The following is a 21406-nucleotide window of genomic DNA, read 5'->3' as shown; positions in this document are numbered from 1 at the left end:
TTTCATTGCCTACTCTCTTAATATTTAATGTTCTTCTGTTACACTACTACTTTCTCTGCTGCGGTTGCTCTAGTTCACACTTCCCTTCCACATGTGTTATGCTTGAGATATGTAGTCCCAGAAACATCTTCAGTAGCCTCTTAGAATGTTTTTGATGAAGGGATCTTCCTTCACTTGCACCGATCCGCTTCTGATGCCTAGTAAAGTTCTGTAGTTCTCAAATAGATATAAGGATAATTATTCGTGTAGTTCATTAAAATTTCTAGCGCCATTTCCTTCACTATATTTATTGCATCAGTGATGGTGGAGTCACATAGCACATCAATGCTTTTCAAATTTCCCTTTTTCCTTTTGCAACTAGAATGTGGAAGTCACACTATTAGTACCCGATACAATTACTTAATTCAGTATACTAAGCTCTATTCATACACCTATACACACACATACGTACATGTGCACACATTGTGTAAGTTTTGTCTAAGACAATGGATGACATTGTCCCAGAAACTAATTAAAACTGGTCCAATCTATATAGGTTTCGTATTATCCATTATGGATTTGAGGTAATGGTTGTTATATATTTTTACAGTAATAACTGATAGGATTTAACCGCTTTTCTGTTCTCCAAACAGTTAAATAACGTGTTTAGAGAGACAATACTTTCATAATCAGGTTGTAAAACTTACTCTTGAAGTGAAAATGCTAAAAAAAACTGTCAGCAATAACAATTGTGACGTCCATAAAATAAAACACAATAAAATACACATTGGAGTAAGGGTCCTCGACCTATAATAAAATCGCTGATATACGTGTGAGTGTTCTATCTCACAGCACACACTACACCAGACGGCGTCCTATTGGCTCTGCTGTGAAATCCAAAAGTGCCAAGCTGACGATTCTGCATAGGTTTTAGGGTTGTCGCGTACTGATATGTCCGCAGTAAGACTATGTAACTGCAGCTGTTAGTCGTAATACTGTTCTACAGGCCGCGGTGTGAGTGGGGATGGCCACTGATAGATGCCGACGATTTTAATGTAAGACGCGGACCCAGAGTCCAATGTGTTTTTATTCTCTTTTATGTCATAAACATCGCAGATATTATTGTTGGTAGATTTTTTTTTTGTAGTGTTTGTACTTCATGAGCTTGGTTTTACAACCTGATGACAGAACCGTCTCTTGAAACGCCGTATGTAGGACAGAAATACGGTTCAATTCTGCCATTTATTACTGCCAATTCTCTAATTTTTGGAATGTTTTCCTTGCTCATCAGGTGAACGCCAGAACTGGAAATTCCCTCCCAAATATGGCCAACTGCAAATCCCTGTGTGTCATCCCTAGCACAATGCGATGTATGGCTGAAAAGAACGTAGGTCTACAACAGCCTGCACTGCTCCCATGTGTAGGAAATTAAAGATTTAAAAAAAATACAAAGTATCTGCCGACCACTCCTGACCCAAGAAATGTACGAAAGGAACTGTAGACGATAATACACTGATGAACCAAAACATTATGGCCACATATACATCTACATCTACATGGTTACTCTGCAATTCACACTTAAGTGCCTGGCTGAGGGTTTGTGGTGTGCTTACTGTAAGACCTTCGGTACACACACCATCAGATTATTTGACTTGTCGCTCTAACGAAGTAGGCGAGTGTCAGCAATATGTCTCGTGATCTTATCGTGGCGTGTTTATCTTCTGCCGTTAGGTCAGACAATAGAAATGCCACTTGCACGCTTAGAGTAGCAGATTGACGGTGACCAACTTTAAATAGAACTTGATTAATTTTCACACACATTTATTAAAATAATAAAATCATAGACATTACGTGACTTGATTCTGGATGCTGTTTAAAATTGACAATATGAAGTTCCTTTGGTCTTGGTACGTTAATCTTATTCTCACGTATCTCTGATACTTGACAAAGTGTCTATACATTTCTCTTCATGGCTATGTACAGGAATATGGTAATCTTATTAGGTACAGACTAATGCAGATTGGAACAGACTGCTGCAGACTAACGCAGACTGAGTAATCGGAGGTCTGTACACTCGTTATAATGCCTCGCGCGTTCAGGTATCACTGCGCGAGTGTGATCCGCGAGGAGAAAAGGTACTACGTTAGCAGCAATCTCACTGGCTGCGTTGCATATTAATACGCTGATCGGCGGAAGCAGAATTTGGTCCGTCTCTAAGACAGCGCCATCTCGTAGTGCGGAGACGGACGAGCGCTGCGCCTGCGCTGTTGTGCTTAGCGGGGCGGGCTCTATTGGGAAAGTTGTGTACGCGCTGACTACGCGGAACTGTGTACACAACAGGGTTCATAGAACCATTTTCATACTACTTTTCTACCATTCCACTCTCTAATGGCGCGTAGGAAAAAGGAACACCTAAATCTTTCCGTTCGAGCTCTGATTTCAATTATTTTATTATGATGATCATTTCTCCCTACGTAGGTAGGTGTCAACAGAATATTTTCGCATTTCGAAGAGAAAGTTGGTGACTGAAATTTTGTAAATAGATTTCGCCGCAAAGAAAACCGCCTTTGTTTCAGTGACTGCCACCCCAACTCGCGTATCATATCAGTGACACTCTCACCCCTATTGCGCGATAACACGAAACGGACTGCCCTTCTTTGCACTTTTTCGATGTCCTCCGTCAATCCTACCTGGTAAGGATCCCATACTGCGCTGCAGTATTCCAGCAGAGGACGGACAGTGTAATGTAGGCTGTCTCTTTAGTGGGTTTGTCGCATCTTCTAAGTGTTCTGCCAACAAAGCGGAGTCTTTTTTTCGCCTTCCCCACAATATTATCTATGTGGTCTGCCCAATTTAAGTTGCTCGTAATTGTAATTCCTATGTATTTAGTCGAATTGACAGCCCTTAGATTTGTGCGATTTATCGTATACCCAAAATTTATCGGATTTCTTTTAGTACCCATATGGATCACCTCGCACTTTTCTTTGTTTCGTTCCAATTGCCACTTTTCGTACCACACAGAAATTCTCTCTGGATCATTTTGTAACTGGAATTGATCGTTTGATGATTTTACTAGACGGTAAATTACAGCATCATCTGCAAACAATCGAAGGGGGCTGCTCAGATTATCACCTAGATCATTTACGTAAATCAGGAACAGCAGAGGGCCTATGACACTACCTTGCGGAACGCCAGATATCACTTCTGTTCTACACATTGTTAATAGCTTGTTTGTCCGTCTCTGGAAGGAAATACATCACTGATTCTGCGAATCAGGAATCCGACAGTTTGTTGCTAGGTTTGTGGAGGTCTACGCACAGGTCACGTTCTCGCATAAATAACGGGCCGCTGATTTGCTTACGCAGTGATGACGCCCGATAGCGACTAAGGTGTGTTCCACAGGATTTACATCAAGCGAATTTGGTTGCCCAGACATCAACGTGTGTTCACTATGATGTTCCAAAAACCAGTGCAGCACGGTTCTGGCTCCGAGACACAGACAGTTATACTGCTTAAAGATGACATCGCCGTCGGGGAAGACATCAAGCATGAAGGGATGCAGGTGGTTCGCAGCCTCAGCATGTCTTCCATTACTACCACAAAAAAAAATGGCTCTGACCACTATGGGACTTAACATCTGAGGTCATCAGTCCCCTGGGCTGTCTCTTTAGTGGGTTTGTCGCATCTTCTAAGTGTTCTGCCAACCTAACTAATCTAAGGACATCACACACATCCATGCCCGAGGCAGGATTCGAACCTGCGACCGTAGCGGTCGCGCGGTTCCAGACTGAAGTGCCGAGAACCGCTCGGCAACACCGGCCGGCCATTACTACCACAGATCCCATTCAAGCCCAGAAGAATGTGTCTCACAGCATAATACCGCTTCCACCTGCCTGCGTCCGTGGCGCGCTGCACGTTTCGAGCCGCCGTTCACCTCGATGACGGCGTTTATGGAGACGACCATCGACCTAATGTAGCAAAAATGCTATTCACTCGAAGAGCCGACACGTTTCCATTGATCGTCCGTCGAATCCCGATGGTCCCGTGTCCACTGCAGTCGTAATTGACGATGTCGTTCTGTCAGCATGTGGACACGTAGGGATGGTATGCTGCGGAACTCGATGTTCAACATTGTACGACGAACTGTGTGCTCTGAAACACTTGTGCGCGCACCAGGATTGTGCTCTTTTGGCAGGGATGCCACAGGTCACCATCTCTCCTACCTTACAGAGCAGACAAGCCTCCGAACCCTACGTTCTGTGAAGAGTCGTGGACGTCCAACCGTTTAGTGCCTAGGGTAGTTTCACTGTCCTCCTACCTCTTTCCGTGAGTGCTCACGACACTAGCACGTGAACATTGGACCAGCTTCGCCGTTTTCCAAATACTTGTTCACAGGATTCATGTAATAATAATCTGCCCTTTATCAAAGTCGTTTATCTCAATCGATTTCCCCATTTACAGCCCACATATTCGCTGGGGTGATACCCCGACCGTGTCTGCTCCGCTTACATACTTTTGTTATCACGTCATATGTCCGCAAAGCCACCAGACGGCATCCAACGTCGCGGTTGGCAGTGGTCATAATGTTTTGGCTTATCAATGTATATTGATGCGACTCTGCAACAGTGGCTGAGCTGACATATGCTCTCACTGAATTGTAATACACTCCTGGAAATTGAAATAAGAACACCGTGAATTCATTGTCCCAGGAAGGGGAAACTTTATTGACACATTCCTGGGGTCAGATACATCACATGATCACACTGACAGAACCACAGGCACATAGACACAGGCAACAGAGCATGGACAATGTCGGCACTAGTACAGTGTATATCCACCTTTCGCAGCAATGCAGGCTGCTATTCTCCCATGGAGACGATCGTAGAGATGCTGGATGTAGTCCTGTGGAACGGCTTGCCATGCCATTTCCACCTGGCACCTCAGTTGGACCAGCGTTCGTGCTGGACGTGCAGACCGCGTGAGACGACGCTTCATCCAGTCCCAAACATGCTCAATGGGGGACAGATCCGGAGATCTTGCTGGCCAGGGTAGTTGACTTACACCTTCTAGAGCACGTCGGGTGGCACGGGATACATGCGGACGTGCATTGTCCTGTTGGAACAGCAAGTTCCCTTGCCGGTCTAGGAATGGTAGAACGATGGGTTCGATGACGGTTTGGATGTACCGTGCACTATTCAGTGTCCCCTCGACGATCACCAGTGGTGTACGGCCAGTGTAGGAGATCGCTCCCCACACCATGATGCCGGGTGTTGGCCCTGTGTGCCTCGGTCGTATGCAGTCCTGAATGTGGCGCTCACCTGCACGGCGCCAAACACGCATACGACCATCATTGGCACCAAGGCAGAAGCGACTCTCATCGCTGAAGACGACACGTCTCCATTCGTCCCTCCATTCACGCCTGTCGCGACACCACTGGAGGCGGGCTGCACGATGTTGGGGCGTGAGCGGAAGACGGCCTAACGGTGTGCGGGACAGTAGCCCAGCTTCATGGAGACGGTTGCGAATGGTCCTCGCCGATACCCCAGGAGCAACAGTGTCCCTAATTTGCTGGGAAGTGGCGGTGCGGTCCCCTACGGCACTGCGTAGGATCCTACGGTCTTGGCGTGCATCCGTGCGTCGCTGCGGTCCGGTCCCAGGTCGACGGGCACGTGCACCTTCCGCCGACCACTGGCGACAACATCGATGTACTGTGGAGATCTCACGCCCCACGTGTTGAGCAATTCGGCGGTACGTCCACCCGGCCTCCCGCATGCCCACTATACGCCCTCGCTCAAAGTCCGTCAACTGCACATACGGTTCACGTCTACGCTGTTGCGGCATGCTACTAGTGTTAAAGACTGCGATGGAGCTCCGTATGCCACGGCAAACTGGCTGACACTGACGGCGGCGGTGCACAAATGCTGCGCAGCTAGCGCCATTCGACGGCCAACACGGCGGTTCCTGGGGTGTCCGCTGTGCCGTGCGTGTGATCATTGCTTGTACAGCCCTCTCGCAGTGTCCGGAGCAAGTATGGTGGGTCTGACACACCGGTGTCAATGTGTTCTTTTTTCCATTTCCAGGAGTGTAGTTACACGATGAAACATCAATCTAATATTATTATCAAACTTTGAGGAGATGTTCATAAAAAATGGTTCAAATGGCTCTGAGCACTATGGGACTTAACTTCTGAGGTCATCAGTCCCCTAGAACTTAGAACTACTTAAACCTAACTAACCTAAGGACATCACACACATCAATGCCCGAGGCAGGATTCGAACCTGCGACCGCAGCGGTCGCGCGGTTCCAGACTTTAGCGCCTCCGCCCGGCAGAGGTGTTCATCACAGAACGGATTTCAAATGTGTTATTATCAAACTTTATGGAGATGTTCATCACATAACGGATATTAAATGATTAAAGTGTCATTCACCCCCTTCACCAATTTCAGTATGAGGTGTGATTCCCACGGGCACAGTGCACTCTTGTAACCGTTGCGGCATGGAAGCTAACGGCCTCGTCATTTCGAGGAATTTCTTGTCATGCCTCAAACACATGCTGAGTCAGTTCAAGAGGATTTCTGGCTGCAGGTTGTCTGAAAGTATATGGCGTCCTACTGTATCCCAGACAAGCTCTGTAGGTGACAAAGCAGGGGGCCCGTCAAGCCAGTCAAGGATCTGCATATTATTCAAGGCGTTTGTAGTGTGAATTGCTGAGTGGGGTCTTGCATCATTCTGCTGGATCACGCCATTTTTTATCCTGGTAAACAAGGGCACAAGAGCAAGATTTACCATTTTTGCCACACACTGGCGAGCATTCAGCTTGTTTTCAACGATTGCCTAATAAGTCCTGTTGTCATACCTGACAGCCACAGAATACCACCCAACATTCCAGTTGACTATGGCTCTGGACTATACATGTCTCTGTTGTCTGTGGCTTTTTGTTAGCGCTTAGCGATTCATTACAATTCGAGATCTCAACCCAGCTTCCAGTAGTCTGTTCCAGCCGGTTCGCAGTGATACTGCCTGAAACATCTGCCGAGCTTTGAACTGTTGTCATCCGCCTGTTTGTCAGAACCAGTGGAACAATCCTAACTATCTTCTAGCAATTAGTCCGTCTGTAAGGTCCTGTGCCAACGTTTCTTGCTACCGTTGTCCTGAGTCCGTCTCGTGATCTCTCGTGCTGTAGTCATTCCAGTACAGTCAACTAGCTGGGCGATCTGTCAGTATGGTAATCCCGCGTCCCTCCTTCTAATGATCCGGCCTTTCTCAGAGGCCAAAAGATAGAGGTAATCTGCACTTGTGCGTCCTCTGGTCAAGCTGTGTAATGATCTACAACTGAAAAGTCCCAGTGACGTCAGACAGATTCAATAGCCATCTTGCTCTTACACCATTTTTCTACTTTCTTCTGCAGCGCAAATAAGCTCAGGAGGAAATTTTAATCAACATACCCCACAGGAATGGACATTACTAGAAGGCCAGTTTGATAGCACTCGGCCAAGTTGTTCGTACTCTAACAGCTTCCCGATTGGATCTATTAGAAATGGTTTCTGAAAGCCCAAGACTGTGAAAGCAATTTTTTTTTATAAATAACTTTTGTACTATCAGTCACGATTTTCTTTTATTTAAAGTTTACACGACGCGTTTCGGGGAATGATTCCCATTTTCAAGTGCGTTCTCTCTGTGTACTATACTATTTTTCCTCGTAATGTTTTTGATGTGTGAGGTTCTACACTGGTCTGTTGCCTGTTTTGCAATATATAAAAATGCGCAATTTTTAGTTGATTGTCGATCTCTGTATATAGTTAGTGGCGAAATTTGGAACAACTTGTACTTACAGTTTTCTTGTGGCCCATTTGTGCAGAGTCTCACACAAATTAAAGATCACACACAATTTTCTGGGTGCAGTGTACATTGTGAATAATAAACTTGCATAAACAAACAGATACGAAGGTGATTTTAGTTGGAGTCAACAGAGATAGTGCTATAGATCTTCCACAGATTGTGATATACGAGGGCTATTCAGAAACTAACATTCGATCGGTCGCGAAATGGGAACCGTAAACTACAGTAAACTAAAAAATGTTTCATTTCTAACAGTTTGCTAAACCTTCCAGCTACTTCTCTACATATTCGCCGCTCTGACTTAGACATCTGTCGTAGCGTTGTACCAACTTTCCAATATCCTCGTCATAGAAGACAGCCGCCTATACTATCCATCGCTTCTCAATGCTTGTCTGCAGTTCGCTATTCTGTGCCAAAATGTCTTCATAGCCAGTAGTCCATGTGAGCAGAGATGAACATTAGAGGGATCAAACACTTCCCATCCAAAACGCTGCAGAGGCATCCTCATTGCACTGGCCACTAATATTTGGCTGGACTACAGGCATTTTTATGTGCTCACTGTGTGCGCAGAACTGAAAAGAGCGATGGTTAAAAACCATTCACCAGCAAAGGCAGCATGAAATATTTCTTTAAGACAGCCAGTTTGAAGAAAGAAACAAAGCCAAACAGATAATTGCAGCATTCAAGAAGAAATCGTGGGAAGACTTTGGAAACAGGTTGGAGACTATGGGTCAAGCTGCTGGAAAACCATTCTGGAGTGTAATTAGCAGTCTTCGAAAGGGAGGTAAGAAGGAAATGACAAGTATTTTGGACAGGTCAGGAAAACTGCTGGTGAATCCTGTGGATGCCTTGGGCAGATGGAGGGAATATTTTGAAGAGTTGCTCAATGTAGGTGAAAATGCGATCAGTAATGTTTCAGATTTCGAGGTAGAATGGGATAGGAATGAAGATGGAAATAGGATCACATTTGAGGAAGTGGAAAAAATGGTCAATAGATTGCAGTGCAATAAAGCGGCTGGGGTGGATGAAATTAAGTCGGAACTCATCAAATACAGTGGAATGTCAGGTCTTAAATGGCTACACAGGATAATTGAAATGGCCTGGGAGTCGGGACAGGTTCCATCAGACTGGACAAAAGCAGTAATCACACCAATCTTTAAACATGGAAACAGAAAAGATTGTAACAACTACAGAGGTATCTCTTTAATCAGCGTTGTGGGTAAAATCTTCTCAGGTATTGTTGAAAGGAAAGTGCGAGTATTAGCTGAGGACCAATTGGATGAAAATCAGTGTGGGTTTAGGCCTCTTAGAGGTTGTCAGGACCAGATCTTTAGCTTACGGCAAATAATGGAGAAGTGTTATGAGTGGAACAGGGAATTGTATCTATGCTTTATAGATCTAGAAAAGGCATATGACCGGGTTCCTAGGAGGAAGTTATTGTCTGTTCTACAAGATTATGGAATAGGAGACAAACTTTTGCAAGCAATTAAAGGTCTTTACATGGATAGTCAGGCAGCAGTTAGAGTTGACGGTAAATTGAGTTCATGGTTCAGAGTAGTTTCAGGGGTAAGACAAGGCTGCAACCTGTCTCCACTGTTGTTCATATTATTTATGGATCATATGTTGAAAACAATAGACTGGCTGGGTGAGATTAAGATATGTGAACACAAAATAAGCAGTCTTGCATATGCGGATGACTTAGTTGTGATGGCAGATTCGATTGAAAGTTTGCAAAGTAATATTTCAGAGCTAGACCAGAAATGTAAGGACTATGGTATGAAGATTAGCATCTCCAAAACGAAAGTAATGTCAGTGGGAAAGAAATATAAACGGATTGAGTGCCAAATAGGAGGAACAAAGTTAGAACAGGTGGACGGTTTCAAGTACTTAGGGTGCATATTCTCACAGGATGGCAACATAGTGAAAGAACTGGAAGCGAGGTGTAGCAAAGCTAATGCAGTGAGCGCTCAGCTACGATCTACTCTCTTCTGCAAGAAGGAAGTCAGTACCAAGACTAAGTTATCTGTGCACCGTTCAATCTTTCGACCAACTTTGTAGTACGGGAGCGAAAGCTGGGTGGATTCAGGTTACCTTATCAACAAGGTTGAGGTTACGGATATGAAAGTAGCTAGGATGATCGCAGGTACTAATAGATGGGAACAATGGCAGGAGGGTGTCCACAATGAGGAAATCAAAGAAAAACTGGGAATGAACGCTATAGATGTAGCAGTCAGGGCGAACAGGCTTAGATGGTGGGGTCATGTTACACGCGTGGGAGAAGCAAGGTTACCCAAGAGACTCATGGATTCAGCAGTAGAGGGTAGGAGGAGTCGGGGCAGACCGAGGAGAAGGTACCTGGATTCGGTTAAGAATGGTTTTGAAGTAATTGGTTTAACATCAGAAGAGGCACCAATGTTAGCACTGAATAGGGGATCATGGAGGAACTGTATAAGGGGGGCTATGCACCAGACTGAACGCTGAAAGGCATAATCAGTCTTAAATGATGATGATGATGATGAGCCAGTTTCAATAGACTATCCTGTCGAATCCATGTTTTAAAATGTTTTGTTGTGAAACATGTTCATTTTACGCTTTCGCCCATCTTCGTTTGGCGTAAAAAGTGATTAAATCTATAGTTAGCACATCGATGTTGGAGCTGCCTTTCTCTTCTGCTTGTTGTTGCTTCTATGCAATATGCGGATACTGCACAGTTTTGATGCATCATACGAAAGAAACGTGTCTGCGACACGCTTATAAATGCGGCAAATAAGAGCAACAGAATAGAAAGGCAGCGGCAGCATCCAAATTGCAGTCGATGTTTATAATGATATGCTAATTGAAGATTTAATTATGTATTATGCAGAATGAAAACGGGCGAAAGCCCAAGACTTGTATTAGGATAAATAAAGACACATAAAAATGTGGGTGGTCGCTGTTTCCCAAAGTAATGTGATCCAAAGCTTCAGACCTGAAGATGACAGCATATTTTGTGCCATCTTGGCTGTTGAATGGTTTTTAACAATTAAGCAGATCGCCCTTCAGTTCTCTCAAACTGAGAAAATTCAATGAAAAGAGTGACGTGACGCGTTTGACAGGCATACTAGAGACACTGTCCAACACAACTGTGCAGAAATTCATCGGATTTTCACTGTCTTTTCCATTTCGCGACCTATCAAATCTTACTTTCTGAATAGCCCTCGAACTTTTGTACAGAGGGTATTTATCTTAACGATCTAGATCACAATTTGCTTATACCTGTTTAAATGGTGCATATTTCCATTTGTTACTTTTTTAAGTATAGTGTCGAAGCAATTGTAGAAATTCACTGATTCATTTTCAAGCTTTTATTGTTTTATCTTCATATTTTTTGTAATGTGAACATATCTCCAGTTCTTCTAACACATCCATTTTATGGAATATTTAGTCGGTGGAGTACTTTAATATTGTTCTCTATTTTTCCAAAATGGTGTCCTGTATTGTGTATGTATGTGGCTATTGCTAATGTGTGCCTGTCGTTTGTGTAGGCTTTAATATGCTCCGTATACTTGGTGTTCAAATTTCGGTCTGTTTGTCCTAAGTACTTTATATGTTCTTGGAATGTACAATTATTATACAGATTGTTAATATAAATACCCTCTGTATAGAAGTATATCAGACTCTGTGGAAGACCTATATTATTAACTTTGTTGACAACATCTAAAAACATCTGTGTAACCGTTTGTTTATGTAAGTTTGTTATTCCTGTTGTAGACTGTGCACAGAAAATTTTTATATATTGCTGTAAAGGCAACATAAGAATGCAGAACCTCACACATCAAAAACATTACGAAAATGTGGCTTGGTACACATAGGAAAACGCACTTGAAAATGGGCATCACTTTCCGAAAAGCGTCGTGTAAAATAGGAATAAAAGAAAATCGTGACTGGAAGCAGAAAAGATTTTTATAAACATATCCAGTGCAACAGTTTCCATTTTCGTAAGTGTATTAATTAAGCACCTATCTATGGTTCAAATGGCTCTGAGCACTATGGGACTTAGCTTCTGAGGTCATCAGTCCCCTAGAACTTAGAACTACTTAAACCTAACTAACCTAAGGACATCACACACACCCATGCCCGAGGCAGGATTCGAACCTGCGACCGTAGCGATCGCGCGGTCCAGACTGTAGCGCCCAGAACCGCTCGGCCACGCCGACCGGCCACCTATCTATCTAGAGCGCTACTTTAGTTTATGATACGTAAGGCCAGATGCACTTAAAAGCCAATTGATAATATTTAGACACTGACATCCAAGCGGAAAAAATCATTAAGCCCAGAAAGCGTATAAGTTAAGCTCTGGAGACAAGCTCTAATGTCTTACAACAACGCATACCTAGGAATTACAAGTGAAGCATTTCTATAACGAGAACCACACACAGACTATATCATCAGCAAAGCGAGAAACAGGCTAGGATTAATACGACTAACCATAGGCAAAGTAACTGGGACATGAGGAAATCGCTAGTCCATAGATACTAGAGCACGCAGCGCCAGTATGTATGACGACAGCCACTTGTATGTCAGACATATTAACCCATATATGCCGATAACCTTTTTTGTCAAGTAATTGAACGATTTTTCACACATACATCTTTTATTAGTGACCACAGACAACAAGTGCAATAATAATTTGTAGTTGCCAGCTCTTAAAGGCGATTTTTACAGTCGGGCAACAATGACCCCAAGGGCACATGTGGTCGTACACTACTATGGAACGGGAATAATCAAAATAAAATTTTTTTTACGCAAATCAATGTTTATTAATTGAAGTTTGATAATCAGACTTTATTTTTTCAAGTTATGAACTATTATTAATCACAAAACATAATGTAACTGTGCGTTCAACTTTGTTTGCAAAGTTTGTAGTGCAAATGTATGTTGCATTTACAACACAATTTGACACTTTATTTTTACAAAGCTCACATCTTCTTCTGACCTGACGAGTGAGAGTAGCTTGTTGAGCTAAATGTTTTCTTACACTAACAGATACAGTCGTCCTCATTTGCTGCTGTTGCCCACGCTGGATTTTAGCCGTACCACATTTCTGGAGGCCCGCCGAATGCTCTATAGTACCCGAGTGGCACATGCTTCTTACGGGTCACCACGTTGTCAGGTCGCAGCAGAGTTGTTTTCGAACCATTGGGCATATACTCGTATGGGTTAAGAACAGAATGGCAGATACCCAGAATCGCGGTGAACAGCTACTACTCAGCAGGCTCAAGAACGCCATACGAAATCCCTAAACACAAGCCTCGTAGAATTACCGGCAAAAATATAAGGGGCGTTCAAAAAGAAACGAGCCGGAAGCATATTTACAGAAACCGGTACATGTATGTTAGAAGTATTGACCCGGGCTGTTGAAACACTTGTCCCACTGTGACACAGGGCGGTGAATGACTGTCTCATAAAATTCCCGGGGCTGCGATGTTAACCAGTTCCGCACGTACAGCTGGACGTCGTCGTCCGAGGTGATTCGTTATGCTGACGTTCTTCTTTGACCAAGATGGCCCCCTTCTGATTCACTTCCTGCAGCACGGGACAACAGTGAATGCCAGCGTTACTCGCAAACCTTGACCACCCTTCGCCAAGCGATCAAATCAAAACGACCAGGCAATCTCACCCGTAGGGTCATTCTGCTCCACGACAATGCAAAGCCTCATACGGCCAACACAGTCGCGGCACTCCTGCAGAAATTCAAATGGGAGGTTCTCGGCCACCCTCCATACAGTCCGGACCTCTCTCCCTGTGATCGCGCCATTTCTGGTTCCCTTAAAAAGGCTCTGAGGGACAAACGGTTCACCTCGGACGATGACGTCCAGCTGTGCATGCGGAACTGGTTAACATCGCAGCCCCGGGAATTTTATGAGACAGCCATTCACCGCCTTGTGTCACAGTGGGACAAGTGTCTCAACAGCCAGGGTCAGTACTTCCAACATACAGGTACTGGTTTCTGTAATTATGCCTCCGGCGCGTTTCTTTTTGAACGTCTCTTATATGAGACAACAAACGCAGACAGTGAAATCTTAACTCAGCATTTACTAAATGAAACCATAACCACATGCAACTGCCCCCATTACGAACATCATTGCCCACGACGTATCATCACACAGGGTATCAGTAACCTGACCGGTGACAGCAAAATATATACCAACTTACTAGGACTGAAAAACGATTTCATCACTTACTGGAAGAAGAAGTCGACGAATCACACAAGACACAGTAAGTTTTCAATGCCTACAACTTCAAATACCGAAGCCAACAGGATCAACAATCGCGATGACATGAAGGAATTAAAGTCAGTATCTTCCAGTGGGCGATGACTTGTATCGATGAGCGAAGTTAAAAAAAATGTGCCTGGGTAGGATCGAACCTGGGTCTCCTGCTTACTACTCAGATGCGCTGACCACTACGCCATTTTTTTTTCTTTTTTTGTTCGAGGTATTTCGTTGCATTTGGTCTGGGCGGACGCCACAAGACATCCGTTCAGGTTGATCGTTGATTCTTTGACTCAGTTTTTTTTATTACAGAGAGCACGCAGCCCTCTGACCGAGCACGCTGAGCTACCGTGCCGGGATGGACAGACATGTCAGTACACCTGCACGGACTACTACTGCACGCCTCCCGTCGAACCCAAATTCTCAACTTGCACCACACATTACTACTCATTAGCCTCATTGCTGGCGGCATCTAAACGCTTAACGTAGGAATCCAAAGTGTGCATCTGCACTGAATGGGTAATTGGCCACCATTGCCTTAATTATACGTGTGATGAGGAGTTTAGAGGGGTTCCGCTCACTTCTCTCTTAAATGCCAAGATTGTGAAACACTGCCCTCCTAAATCAGGCAAAATAATTGGGTAATTACAAAAACCTAATAGTTCGTTGTGTAATCAAATAAGCAGTATCCCAACACCACTAACCACACATAATGCCGCATGATTTTGACATGCGTGTCGACACAAGTCTTACACAAATTTCATTAGAGTGTCCACTGGGAAATGGGAATGGCATTTTCCTTTTCTGAAGTGCGTAAAATGACTAGCGCATCCATAAAGCGTGCTGTTAGTTGTTAGAATGCTGAAGCAAACTGATGTGTGGTACTTACGCCCACAGAACCGTCCTGGACATCCGAGACGCTCGCCACGTCCGACTGCTGAGCGATGGATTCAGTTTCTTGAACGGACTGACCGTCATCTCTGTGAATCACCTGTAACGCCGAAATCCAAGTGAAGAGCGATTTAGTCTCCAGCTCTTTACCAGAGAACAAACAAAAGATGAAATAGCCTTTCAGTTGCGAGATAGTATTTACACATGGGACTGTACAACAGTACTGCTACTCGCTGATATACAAGGCGACTATAACTATTTATAGTTAACTGCCTGTAGGTTGCAAATTACAGATCGAATGAAAGAGAAACTATAGGTGAAAGATTTTAAGGATATAATGGAGAGAACGTCCAGTAAAGAAAATTCTTAATGCTACTGGCATGTTACGTAGCGTAACGGTAAGCATGATATCTATTGTCTGTTAAACTGCAACATTCATATGGGTCTGTTCAGAGTAGGGCTCCATACGTGCTGCCTTCCTTTGCTCCTTTCCAAAATCACCAAAACATTGTCCACACCTCGCCTACCGTAGCCAGCCTATCAAACCCTACATTACAGCATTACCCTACTCGCTCTTCTCCCACATGAGCAAAATGTAAACTAAGAAAGAAATTCTTGAAAAATCTGATTTATTTTAGTTATTTTGTAAAATGAAATACCATCCTAACAATATTTTCTGACATATAACAATACTCGAAACAGTTATCATTCTCATGTCACTGGACGAAACAAATAGTGCATACTATTCAAGGTAAATTATCATATCAAAATACAATAAAAATAGTTTTTATGAAAATTTGTATTTAACTGGTAAGACAACCTTATTATATTAAGAAAACATAAAAATTAATTAACAGAATAATAATACAAAAGAAAAAATAATAATTTACACAGTACCTGTAATACAAATCAGAAATAAAAAAACTAATTTGAAAGAAGTGCATAAGTGTAATGCTGAAATGTAAACTGCTAATGTAAAGCATATGCTTAGTAACGTAGATTTTGTTTCGTAAATGATTTGCTCCTCGTTTCTGTCTCTGTAGAATAGTCATTTCCATTAGAAAAATCAATATTTCATTCTCAATCAGTTTTTTATTGATAGTGTTATCAAGCCAGATAACCGTTCTTAACTCATTTCAGACCGTAGTAACTATCAATTCTGGATATTAATTGGAAAAAGGATTTTATTCACTTCGAGTCTAACCTGATAGAAAACGTTCTCATGGGTACGTTGAGTAGGGGAGACTCACAATGCAAGCAAAATGCTGTTGTCGGATCCTACTAGACCCTTTTAAGGGCTAGTGAGTTTTCCATGACGTAGATTTTTCTGGTGCCATTTTAATTTTGAAAAACTTCGGAAACCCCCTAACGGGCGCAGCACTTACCAAAGGAGTTTTCAGACAACATCATATATTCAATTCCTGGCCTACGGAATAATTTTGCTCATATAGTGCTCTAAAGCAGACGTTTTTCAAACGTTTCGTTCCAGGGGATAAACTGTATCCCGTGCACATTTAATGATTCCTTGTTTTGGACGGTTTATCGACAATGCATATTCACTCGAAGTTGGTGAAATTTTATAACGAGCCTGCTTCTTCAGCCACGATTGAGTGGTTGGGTTCAAATTTCTCCCTGCTTCTCTCTACGCACGGTCCTCATTAAAAATGTTCAAAAACGTTAACTATAGAGGGAAATATCTAGAAAGTTGTTTTGTCCAGCATGCTTCTCACCTCGGATATGCAGCATCCTCAATTACCGTCATCAATTTCATTAAATGAAGGAGTCAGTTGCACTGAAAACGTATTGATTTAAAAGACCGATTTCGGCCCTTAGGCCATTAGCAAATTTTCAATTATTTCCGAATGTAAAATGTTAATAATATCGAGAAATTACTAGATTTGATGTTGGACGATCGGCAACTGACGATATCTGAAATAGCTGACAATATAGGCATGCCAGAATAAGAGGGAATACGATACATTTTGCATTTCAGATGAAAAATTATCTATGAGAAGTCATCTTAAGAGGCGAGTGCTGCATCTGTCGGACAACAAAGAAGGAAAAGCGAGAGCGAATTTCTCAGCAATTTTTTGACTGCTGTAGAAATAATATATTGTATTTCCTGTACCAACTTCTTATTGTGGATGAGGGTGTCCAGCTTTTTACGCCAGAAACATACGCCACACAAAGTTAATAGGTGTGAGTCAAGAAGCCTGTGGTTGGGGAAGAGATCTATTAATTACCCTGAAAAGGGTAAAACTGTTGCATTATATTAGTCATCTTCCATGGGTACTGTGAAAAGGGACCATTGGGATGTGGAAAGCCGTGAAAGTTGTAGATTTTTTTTTAACGTAGAGCACAACAAAATGACAAAGTCACATTAGTCGACACCATAAAAGAACACACAGTTGGCTCTGGAGGGTTGAAGATGCTGAACAACTGTTACCTGGCGGTCATGTGATGCTCCAGCGCTGACGAAAGTCATAACAGTGAAGAGGTGTGTGTGTATGTGTTTGTGTGTGTGTGTGTGTGTGTATGTGTGTGTGTGTGCCAGTTGGTTGTATGGAGTTAGCCCAGTAATGTGAATCGACCTGGATCCGTCACGGAGAGCCGTAAAGGAGCTATCGTGTTTGAATGTGCCCTTGGCTACACAGTGAACTAAACTGCCCGATTTGTTGCTGTATCGACGCGACTTGCCCGGCGTGTCTGCAAGGGATGGCGTACCACTCGCTGCCATGCAAAACAGCGTAAGAACAGTGGTCGTAAAAGATCCTACAGGGCAGTGCAGTGATCGGAAATGGATTCCGCGCCATGTCTATGACAATCGGCTTCAGACCCTACAGGAACTGCTGCCGTCAACGAATGCCGGTGTACGCTGTGGTGACCGAAGTCATGGAATAGCTCCAATATAGTGTCGAACCTCCTTTTGTCCAGTGTAGTGCAACAACTCGACGTCGCGTGGATTCAACAGTTCGTTAGAAGTCTAAGAGCCTTCAACATCGCAGCGCGTAAGCAATCGTTGGTTAATATATTAAAAAACTAAAAACCCGCCTCGATTGCGAAAAAAGAACCTAGTTTTAACCTAGGTTTCGGCGTAGATAACTACACCTTCTTCAAAACAACAATAAAACCCACAAGTGCCTAAGAAGACCTTTGTCAGTGATTAAAAGAACACCATAGCTATACATTTATAAACGAAAAAAAGGAAAACACAAACAGTACATATGTACAAAGTCAAAACCACTACTTAACTTGATGGTGTACGCTCCACCTCACACCGGCCTATGTTCGGTGGGCCATGACCCGCCATAAACTGCAAGTTCTTGCACTTTATTAATATATAATATATTAAGTTCTTGCACTTTATGGCGGGTCATGGTCCACCGAACATAGGCCGGTGTGAGGTGGAGCGTACACCATCAAGTTAAGAAGTGGTTTTGACCTTGTACATATGTACTATTTGTGTTTTCCTTTTTTTTCGTTTATAAATGTATAGCTATGGCGTTCTTTTAATCATTGACAAAGGTCTTCTTAGGCACTTGTGGGTTTTATTGTTGTTTTGAAGAAGGTGTAGTTATCTACGCCGAAACCTAGGTTAAAACTAGGTTCTCTTTTCGCAATCGAGGCGGGTTTTTAGTTTTTTAATACGTTAGAAGTCTCTTACAGAAATATTGAGCCATGCTTTCTCTACAGCCGTCCATAATTACGAAAGGTGTTGGCGGTGCAGGGTTTTGTGCACGAACTGACCTCTCGATTGTGTCCCATAAATGCTCTACGGGATTCACGTCGGGCGATCTGCGTGGCCAAATCATTCGTCCGAATTGTCCAAAATGTTCTTCAAATCAGTCGCGAACAATTGTGGGCCGGTTAATGGCGCATTGTCATCCAATTCAATCGTTGTTTGGGAACATGAAGTCCATGAATCGTTGCAAAAGGTCTCCAAGTAGCCGAACATAACCATTTCCCATCAATGATCGGTTCTTTGGACCAGAGGACACAGCGCATTCCATGTAAACATAGCCCACATCATTATGGAGGCACCACCAGCTTGCACAGTGCCTTGTTGACAGTTTGGGTCCATGGCTTCGTGTGGTCTGCGCCATACTCGAACCTTACCATCAGCTCTTACTAGCTGAAATCGGGACTCATCTGAGCAGGCCAAGATTTTCCAGTCGTCTAGGGTCTAACCAGGAGAGCCACTACAAGCGATGTCGTGCTGTTACGAAAGGCACTCGCGTCTGTCGTTTGCTGCCATAGCCCCTTGACGCCGCCGGCCGCGGTGGTCTAGCGGTTCTAGGCGCTCAGTCCGGAACCGTGCGACTGCTACAGTCGCAGGTTCGAATCCTGCCTCGGGCATGGATGTGTGTGATGTCCTTAGGTTAGTTAGGTTTAAGTAGTTCTAAGTTCTAGGGGACTGATGACCACAGATGTTAAGTCCCATAGTGCTCAGAGCCATTCAACCCCTTGACGCCAACTTTCACCGCACTGTCCTAAAGGTTATGTTCGCCGTACATTGTTGCTTGTCTGTTAGCACTGACAACTCTGCTTAAACGCCGCTGCTCTCGATCGTTAAAAGAAGGCCGTCGGCCACTGCGTTGTCCGTGGTGAGAAGTAACGCCTAAGATTTGGTATTCTCGGGACTCTCTTGGCATTGTGGATCGCAAAATATGGAATTTCCTAACGATTTCCGAAATGGAATGTCCCTTGCTTCTAGCTCCAAGTACCATTCCGCATTCAAAGTCTGTTAATTCCCATTCTGCGGCCATAAGCACGTCGGAAACCTTTTCAATTGACTGACCTGGGTACAAATGACGCTGCTCCTTTATATTTCTGTACGTTATACTACCGCCATCTGTATATGTGCAAATCGCTATCCCATAACTATCACATAAATGTGTATTAGTCAGTTTTCGAGCTAACGTTGCAAACAGAACTGCAAGCAATGGAGCACTTGAAGCTGCCCGTCTTTTGATGGCCAAATAACACAGGACTGGACAGTAACGGATGGAGGAGTGTAGGGAGGTCAGACGATTTGCGATTTTTCCTCTTTTAAAATGATGGAAGGCATCGAGTGCTCCGAGCCGATTAACCTGTACAGTGTGGATGCTGTAGTTCAGACTGGAGATTGTTCTGCGTTTATTCAGGGCTGCTTTTCTTACCAGGCATTAGGCCCATTCATTCGGATTTCCGCGTACATGAACCAAGTATGTTTATTTCATCATTGGTTCAAATGGCTCTGTGCACTATGGGACTTAACATCTGAGGTCATCAGTCCCCTAGAACTTAGAACTACTTAAACCTAACTAACCTAAGGACACCACACACATCCATGCCCGAGGTAGGATTCGAACCTGCGACCGTAGCGGTCGCGCGGTTCCAAACTGAAGCGCCTAGAACCGCTCGGCCACACCGGCCGGCTATTTCGTAATTCCCCGTGTCAAGTATCGCCCGTTTAACGGTGTTGCTGCAGCGCGATGCAACGTAGCGCAACCACCATGCGCGTACACAGCGTGTCCCTCCTAAAAGTCCTCAGGCACATTTTCTCTGCTCTTTCGGCAGATATTTGCAATTTCTTTTTTGCAATGTGTAGCTGGAGTTAGCCCAAAGAAACACTGCTCGTCACATCTTTTATGTGTCGCCCAGCGTAGACGGAAAGCGTCGATTTGTTTTCCCTTTGCAAACAAAATGATTTTTAAACGAAATTTTCGTACCTGTTCGATAGAGCGGTCCAAAATTAGTCTACTGCGATATCTGTTTTATCGAATGATAATAAGAGGGAAAGTGAAACAGGAAGAATAACCAGAGCGGTTCTAGGCGCTACAGTCTGGAAGAGCGCGACCGCTACGGTCGCAGGTTCGAATCCTGCCTCGGGCATGGATGTGTGTGATGTCCTTAGGTTAGTTCGGTTTCTAGGGAACTGATGACCTCCCATAGTGCCCAGTGCCCAGTGAACCGTTTTTGTGAAGAGTGACCTGTACTCCAGCAGTGACTATACAATGCGAGGCTTACTGGATGGCGGCAGCAGACAGCGCTGGACATGGTTATGCTGTTGCATCGATATAACGAATATCACACGAGGCTAATTTGGAACCCCTCTATCAAATGGGAACATTGAATTACACTTTAAAAATCGTTTTGATCGTAATAGGAAACAAGCCGACGCTTTCCGTCGACATTGGGGGTTGCATAAAAGACGTGATCATCAGTATCTGTTTGGGTTGATTCCAGCTACACATTGCAAAAACCAAAACGCAAATATCCACCGAAACTACAGAGAAAATGCACCAGACGACTTTTAGGAGAGACACCCAGTATAAGCACCGACATGTAAGCTGGCGATTAGTGTGGCATTCTACGTCGACATCTACATGGTTACCTGAGTTCACACTTAAGTGCCTGGCAGAGGCTTCATCGAACCATTTTCATACTACCATTCCACTCTC

General features: G+C 43.8%; 1 protein-coding gene across 1 annotated transcript in view; it reads right to left on the bottom strand.

The window, feature by feature from the left end:
* LOC124621908 (dihydropyrimidinase-like) overlaps positions 1 to 21406 on the bottom strand; it is a 262444-nt gene that overhangs the window by 79177 nt on the left and 161861 nt on the right. Inside the window, exon 3 of the mRNA XM_047147407.1 lies at positions 14962 to 15063. Coding sequence (XP_047003363.1) covers positions 14962 to 15063 — 102 coding nt within the window. The remainder of the gene's footprint in view (positions 1 to 14961; positions 15064 to 21406) is intronic.

This window comes from Schistocerca americana, chromosome 7 (assembly GCF_021461395.2).
Source record: "Schistocerca americana isolate TAMUIC-IGC-003095 chromosome 7, iqSchAmer2.1, whole genome shotgun sequence".
In the NCBI taxonomy this organism is placed as follows: domain Eukaryota; kingdom Metazoa; phylum Arthropoda; class Insecta; order Orthoptera; family Acrididae; genus Schistocerca; species Schistocerca americana.
Note: the sequence above shows the minus strand (reverse complement) of the source record. Positions and strands in the feature narration are given on the sequence as shown.